This window comes from Myotis davidii, unplaced genomic scaffold, assembly GCF_000327345.1.
Source record: "Myotis davidii unplaced genomic scaffold, ASM32734v1 scaffold590, whole genome shotgun sequence".
NCBI classification, from domain to species: Eukaryota; Metazoa; Chordata; class Mammalia; order Chiroptera; family Vespertilionidae; genus Myotis; species Myotis davidii.
Window position 1 is genome coordinate 920,889 of NW_006282381.1, and position 7,014 is coordinate 927,902.

The 7,014-nt window shown below is 56.0% G+C and overlaps 1 protein-coding gene and 1 long non-coding RNA gene across 5 annotated transcripts in view; one reads left to right on the forward strand and one right to left on the reverse strand.

The window, feature by feature from the left end:
* USB1 (U6 snRNA biogenesis 1) overlaps positions 1 to 5,691 on the forward strand; it is a 7,483-nt gene extending 1,792 nt beyond the window's left edge. For 2 of the 4 annotated variants that reach the window (XM_015558973.1, XM_015558988.1), the window contains exons 3-7: positions 1,143 to 1,196; positions 2,230 to 2,335; positions 3,519 to 3,602; positions 4,666 to 4,766; positions 5,471 to 5,691. In XM_015558973.1, coding sequence (XP_015414459.1) covers positions 1,143 to 1,196; positions 2,230 to 2,335; positions 3,519 to 3,602; positions 4,666 to 4,766; positions 5,471 to 5,621 — 496 coding nt within the window. In that variant the 3' untranslated portion in view covers positions 5,622 to 5,691. Of the gene's footprint in view, positions 1 to 1,142; positions 1,197 to 2,229; positions 2,336 to 3,518; positions 3,603 to 4,570; positions 4,767 to 5,470 lie in introns of those variants that run through there. The other 2 variants (XM_006752879.2, XM_006752877.2) reach the window with 2 other exon arrangements.
* Positions 1 to 7,014, reverse strand: part of LOC107181876 — a 19,709-nt gene that overhangs the window by 5,238 nt on the left and 7,457 nt on the right. The gene's annotated exons all lie outside the window — the stretch shown is intronic.

Here is a 7,014-nt window from a genome sequence, read left to right on the forward strand (position 1 = left end):
ACCTGGCCAGTGCTGTCCTGCTCTTCACTGCTCTCCCGGTTGGCGTTTCCCCCAGAATCCCTCAGGGCAATCCCAAGGACCATCCATCCCATGGCTGTTTACACCCTAGAGCTCATTTCACTCCCCATACCCAGTCCTTCCCATGTCCCTTCGGAGCCCAAGTTCCTCTAAGCCAGTGGTTCTCAACCTCCCTAATGCCGCGACCCTTTAATACAGTTCCTCATGTTGTGGTGACCCCCAACCATAACATTATTTTCATTGCCACTTCATAACTGTAATTTTGCTACTGTTATGAATCGTCATGTAAGTATCTGATATACAGGATGTATTTTCAGGGGTCACGACCCACAGGTTGAGAACCGCTGCAAGCCCAGGAGAGCGGCTTCTCTCGGAACTTACCCGTTTCCAGGCGCTCTGCTCACTGTAGGCATCCCCTGGACATATAGTGAGTGAGTGAGTGAGTGCGCAGGCCAGAGAGAGCCCGGAGATCATCCCTGGGTCCTCTGGTGTTGGTTCTGAAGAAGCGGACGGTCCCTGTGTAACTGATCTGAGTGGTGGGAGGGAGTTTCTGCCCCAATTTTATACCCAAACCACTAGGCATCCAAGAGGAGAGCAAGGACTTTGGAATCAGGCACACTGAGGCTCAAAGTGTGGCTCACCACATCCAACCCCCTCAGTTTTCTCGTCTGTGAAATGGGCATCATTATAGTGCCTGGCACACAGGGACTGTTCTTGTCATTGCTTAGGTGAGATCAGAATTGTCTTTTTTTAAATATACAAGGAACACATGATCTCTTCCATGATCTGTCACCACCTACTTGACGAGTAAGACTCTTGGTTCTCGTCGGTAAGTTGAGATGGTCTCAAACCGTTTAACGGAATGACTGGCTATTCCTAAAGTAGAAATTTTGCTGGCACCTGGATGGAACTGGATGTCACTTGAACTGGGTCATTATTTAAGGTCTTGTCCAGCTCTAGTATGTTAGGGTTCAATTCACCGCCTGTATGATAGGGGGACAATACTAGTGCGCCATGAGTTCACTATATTTTCAAAGTGCTATTTTTTCCCCTATAAACTATTTTTTTCCTGATATTTTTTCCTTATTCTTCCTGAAATGTGGTCTTTTTTTTCTAAATTTCAGATTCTGCTTTACAGCCGACCGGGTAAAGATTTATACCAATGAAGAGAAAACCAGGTGGGTCTTCCCCCTAGGCCCCGTCATTTCCAGAAGATTCTCTAGAATAAAGATTGGGTGGGGGGGCGGGGGGGTGTGCTTGGTTTCTGGCCTGTCTGTCGCAGTTTTCCATTTGCTTGTGTTTTAACCGACTCTATGACTACAAAGGCGATTGTTCCCAAATCTGAGCCTTTCTTTCATTAAGAGAAATAACAGAGGGTGTGGGGGGAGGGGCAGAGGTAAACATCTTGGTGTACTGCAAAAAGCCTGCGGCCAGAAGAAAACCTGAGTTCCTGCCCAGATCTGCCCCCAATTTAACACTTAGCTCATAGCTCCAGCTCTGTGGCCTTCTGTTTCCACGTCACACGCCTGTCCTTGATCCGTTCATCACTGGACACTTGTGAGGCTCAGATGAGCCAAACGAGTTTTTGATGGCCCTGACCGGTGTTGCTCAGTGATTAGAGCATCGGCCCGTGCACCGGAGGGTATTGGGTTTGATTCCTGGTCAAGGGCATGTACCTTGGTTGCGGGTCCGATCCCTGCCCCCCAGGCCAGTTGGGGTGCATGTGGGAGGCAACCAATTGATGTGTCTCTCTCACATCAATGTTTCTGTCTCTTCCCCTCCCACTCTCTCTAAAATTGGGGGGGGGAAATATCCTCGGGTGAGGATTAAAAAATGAAAGAGGACGTGTCTGAGTGCTGAGGGGAGGGTAGCCGGTGCCACGGAGCCAAGGCCTCGAGAAAGGGGCAGACTCTGAAGTGACGATGAAGAGATGAGTACAGGGGCTCCGGGGACTGCAGACTCGGCAGTGGCCGGCGAAAGCACTCCTGTAAGTGTTAGCAGACCCTGGGGAGGAAGGCAGGCGTGTGGTTAGCCCGGGGGCAGGAAGGTTTCCAGCCGGAGGAGGGAGGATGAACAGGAGACGGTGAGCGAGCGCTCTCGGTCCAGCCTGCTCAACAATCCACCTATCACGTCCTCCACCCGTCGCAGATGCTCCCGTTCTCAGTGGCTGCGTCTCATGCCCCTGTGGTCTCCACTTGTGTCTCCCCCCAGGACCTTTGTTGGGCTGGAGGTCACCTCTGGCCACGCCCAGTTCCTGGACCTGGTTTCAGAGGTGGACAGAGTCATGGAGGAGTTTGACCTCACCACTTTCTACAAGGTAGCCCACGGGGCCTTTTCTTCTCCTGCGGCCCCTTCTTCTTCTACTCGAGTAAAACCCGCCCCGGTTAGAGGCAAACCGAAGAGCCCTCCAGAACTTTCCCACGCCAGGTGTCCCCAGCTCCAGCCTTCAGAGGACACGCCCCCCTTGAAGCAGAGGGGTCTGCGGTGTGGTCAGGTGCAGCCCATCCGAAGGGCAACATTCCTTAGCATTCTTTTTCTATGCATCTTAAATATGCACAAGAGTTATGCCTTCTACTCCATAGTTTTTTATGTTTATTTTTATATTTTTGTAAGAGGCGGTTTTCCTCAGTTTTGAGACCCCAAGGGGTATTGCTTCATATACCTTCCTGCACACCATGGTCTCCAGGGGTTCTGGAACTCCAAGCTGAGTATCAGGGCTTTAAAGGGCCGCTGGTTTTGCTTAATATCTTCTTTTCAAATCATGCTGAGATAGGCAAGTGTGAACCTGAATGGAGGCAATGGTTGTTTCTTCTTCATCGTTTTTAGACACTTTGATTTTTGTTCATCTCACCTTAAAAAGTGTGTCATCTGTCGAAGCGTTTTAGATCAGGACACAGGCTCAGAGCCTGGGTTCTCTACCGCGTCCCGGATTCAGTGACTCCCCCCATAAGTAAAGGAAAGTCTTTGCGAACAGGACAGTCTCCGCTCGGGCTGCCACGACAAAATACCGCGCACTGGGCGACTTAAACACCGACATTTATTTCCTCCCAGCTGTGGGGCCTAGACGTCCAAGATCAAGGTGTCCGCATGGTCAGTGTTGGTGAGGCAGCTCTTCCTTGTTTGTAGACAGATGTCTTCTCACTGTGTCCTGACATGGTGGAGAGGGGAAGCAAGCTCTCAGGTGTCTCTTCTTAAAGGGCGCATATCCCATCATGAGGGCCCCACCCTCATGGCTAATTATCTCCCAAAGACCCCCACCTCCAAGTACCATCCTATTGGAGGGTAGGGCTTCAGCACAGGAACCGAGGGAACACAGTTCGTTCCAGGGCTATTTTGTTTTCCTGTAGAGAGTGCTTGGGACCAACTCGGATCAGCACAGAGGGTCTCTCCCGTGGAGCCGTCCAGGGATCCAGCGGGGATGCCATGTCACGGATCTGCTGTGATGCCCGGGCCGGCCTTGGCACCTGGTGACCGCCCGCCTCCCTGCCCTTCCCCCGCAGGACCCTTCCTTCCACATCAGCCTGGCCTGGTGCGTGGGTGATGCTCGTCTCCAGCTGGAAGGCCAGTGCCTGAGGGAGCTGCAGGTGAGTCCCAGAGCAGGAGCCCCGAGGGTGCTGAACTCCAGAGTGAGGGGTGTCGGGAAGCGGGAGGTGCTGATTGGCCCTGGGGGTGAGGTGCGCAGCCCCGAATCCCCGGGAAATCGCTGGCGTGGCAGGAGACCGGCCGCCTGACCGTGCTCCCGAAACTGCAGCCCGGCACCGGCAGCAGCAGCAGCGTCGCCCGGGAGCTTGTTAGCACTGCAGACTCTGAGGCCCCGGCCCAGACCTGAGCATCAGACCCGGGTTTTAACAAACTCCCTCGGATCTGTACGCGCGATAAAGTCTGAGCAGCGCGGCCCCAGAACACAAATCCGAGAGGACGCTGCGGGCCTTCCCTGAAGTCCTAGCCCTTTGCCCGGAGATCAGAGGCCGGGATGCCCACCGGGACCCGGCAGGTGTTGGAAATGAGTGAACCGTGCCGGGTGTAAGGAACATCCACCTTCGTGGCCTTTCTCGTATTGTGATGAGGAGGTGAAACAGTTCCCTCTCCCGTCGGCCGGTCGAGCTGCCGACTCGCCTCCTGGGTCAGGGAGGCGATGGGAGTGTTGCCGTGCAGGAAGGTGGCCTTGCGCCGCTACCACTCCTGTTTTTCCAGAGAAGCCAGAAACCCAGACTTTTATGTATCGTCTCCCTCGTTCCTGATGTTGGTAACCAATGTGTATGTTTTTCAAAAACATTTTGCAAGCCCAACAAAACCGGCACGCTAGGTGCAGCCATGGGCCTGCATCAAGCAGCCGCCCCTGCTCTTGGCCCGATCGTGCAGGTGGAGGTGGCAAAGAGCTTGCTGGGGGCTCCGGCAGACCCGGGTGCCCATCCTGCTTTTATTGGATTCTGTCCTGCAGGGGTCTGAGCGGCCGCTCCCTCCTCTGCACAGATGGGATGGTAGGGTCGACCTCATAAGATTGTGGAGCTGATAGGGCCTGGGGTCTGTGTGGCCTGGGGTCTCCCTTCAGCACCACCTCTGAAGGACCTCAGAAAGCTGTTTGCAGCGCCCTCCGGTCCCCCGAGTCCCCTAAAGTGACTGTCCCCTCCTGGCTCCCGGCTGCAGGAAATTGTGGACGAGTTTGAAGACTCCGAGACGTTGCTGCGCGTGCACGCTGAGCAGGTCCGCTGCAAGTCCGGGAACAAGTTCTTCTCGGTGCCTTTGAAGTGAGCGCCAAGGCCCTCCTCGCCCCGGGTCCCGCCGCAAGCCAGACGGAGGTGGAGGAGCCTGCGCAAACCGGCCTGGGAGGCCTGGTGGTCCCGGGGCCCGTCCTCTCCCGGCCCTTTTGGGTTGCTGCTCCAGAGCTGCTGTGTTGTGGTCGTTCCCAAAAACCACCAGTAGAGGGCAGACCGGGCTCCCTAGCTCTAGATCTGTGGTTCTTATGCAAAAATATAGATAAAAATGGGGTCACCCGGTGAGCCCACCCATACTCAGCCAGAATCCCCACTGTAGTCCCGCCAACAAAGGCCCCTCCCCACCTCACCCCCATCCCCACACACACACCCCACGGCTCCCTCAGCTGTTTGCACTGCGATGCCCTTGGCTTCAGACCAGCCTTTTCAAAACCATGTGTCCTGGCTCATCCCTGCTCAAGCCAGGACGTAGGGTCCTCCAAGGGGTCTGTCACTCTCCCTCGCTGAAGCCTGTCCCTTTACTGCTAGTCCCAGCCCCTCCTGCGCCAGCGAAGGCCATGTCAGGGCCAAGGCTCAGGGTGCTAATTTGGGGTTCAGCATCAGTTTTCTCCATTCCTTCCTCCCACGCACCCCAGCCAGGTGCCTGGGGAGGCTCCAGCAGATGTTTCATTTTGGCCTCGCTGGCGGCTTCCAGCCAGGCCTCCAACGCTCTGCTGTGACCTCTGGTTTCCCAGCAGCTTTTCCCAGAGGCTGAGGCGCCTCCCCCATCCAGGGCTCTCTCTCTGGGACACGGACAGAGGGCCAGGGGCTGCCCAGGGGTTTTATTCTCCCAGCCCTCACGAGAGCAAAGGACCGGTCCTGTCGGGTGGCCATCTGGATTTCCAGTGATGGATAAGGAGATATTTTTATGTTACAGTTTTAAATTATGTCTAACAAATAAAAATTACAGTTTGTATTTTTGGGTTGCTTCTTCAGGTGCTTCACAGTTTGGGGGGACCCTGGAAGTCCGTTACAACTTCTAACGTGGCCACGCGAGACGTTCATGTTGGGGTAGGGTCACCCAGCCTGCCAAGCCCACACACCAGCGAGGTCACACATGCCACATCGAGCCCAGGGCTGGGCATGAGGCTGGAGGTCGCCAACCCCATTCATCATCGGTGTAAGGATAGACATTTAGATACTAAAACAATTTCAAAGCCCTTTCTGGGACCTTCTCGTCCGTTCCTCCCAATAAGCCCCCTGAAAGGTGAACTGGGAGGAATGATTATTCCATTATAGAGAAGAGCAGGTTCAGTGACCAGCCGAGGTCACGGGAGAAATCAGAGGCAGGCCCCGCCTCCGCCCTCGCCTCCATCCTGCCCTGGTCAGGCCTGAGGGAAGGTGGGGAGTGGGGGCCAGGCCGCCTGCACCTGTGCTTGCCAGTCGCTGCGCCGAAGGTCCCTGAAGTCGCGTTCTGTGCCGGGTTCCCCAGCCCCACCACACTGATCTGCTGAGTCAACTCTGACTGGTCAGTCCGCTCTGGCTTTTGAGCTCACGCTGGAGATGGAGCAGCAGCCAAGCGCCTCTCCCCGCACGGAAGGAACACGGCAATCCGGCTGTGCTATGCAGTCAGCAGTCACTGACGCCTGCTCTGTGCCAGGCCCTGACCTGGGCAGCTGGGTGAATCAGGCTCATCCGGGCCTCTGGATGCTCACAAGGGGGGCAGGGGATGCACAGGCGGGGTGCCCCGAGCAGAAGCCCCCTCCCCAGCTCTGTACGGCTCAGCCACCCCATTTCCTGCAGGCTGCCGGTTCAGGATGAAAGCCGGCCTCCCACAGGCAGGTTCCATGGGCACAGACCAGCTGACTTTCCTCAGGGACACTGTCTGGGGTGCCCTCTCTTCCTGGGAGGGGCTGGGTGTGATTAGCACCTCCATCCACAAACTGGGAGGACTGGACCTTGGTGTGTGTGTGGGAGGGGGGGCGCGGGATGCGAGAGGATGGGGTATGGATGGAATGAGCGTGGGGCAACTTTGAGAAACGGGCCAAGATCAATAACCAGCTCGTCAATGGAGAATGGAAGGTGGTGACAGAGGAAGGAAGTAGGAGATTCACTGGGGGAGGGGCGGAGGCGGGCCGGGCGGCAGGGGCTTGGCAGGCGCCCAGACCTGGAGTGTGAGCTGACAGTGCAGAAGCCGCTAGGGCGCTTCCTTAAGAGGCGATGTGTCTGATGCTCCGATGCTCCGGACTCTGGCAGGACCAGAGCAGCCGGGCCGCCCCAGGCAGGCCGATCTGCCCCAGGC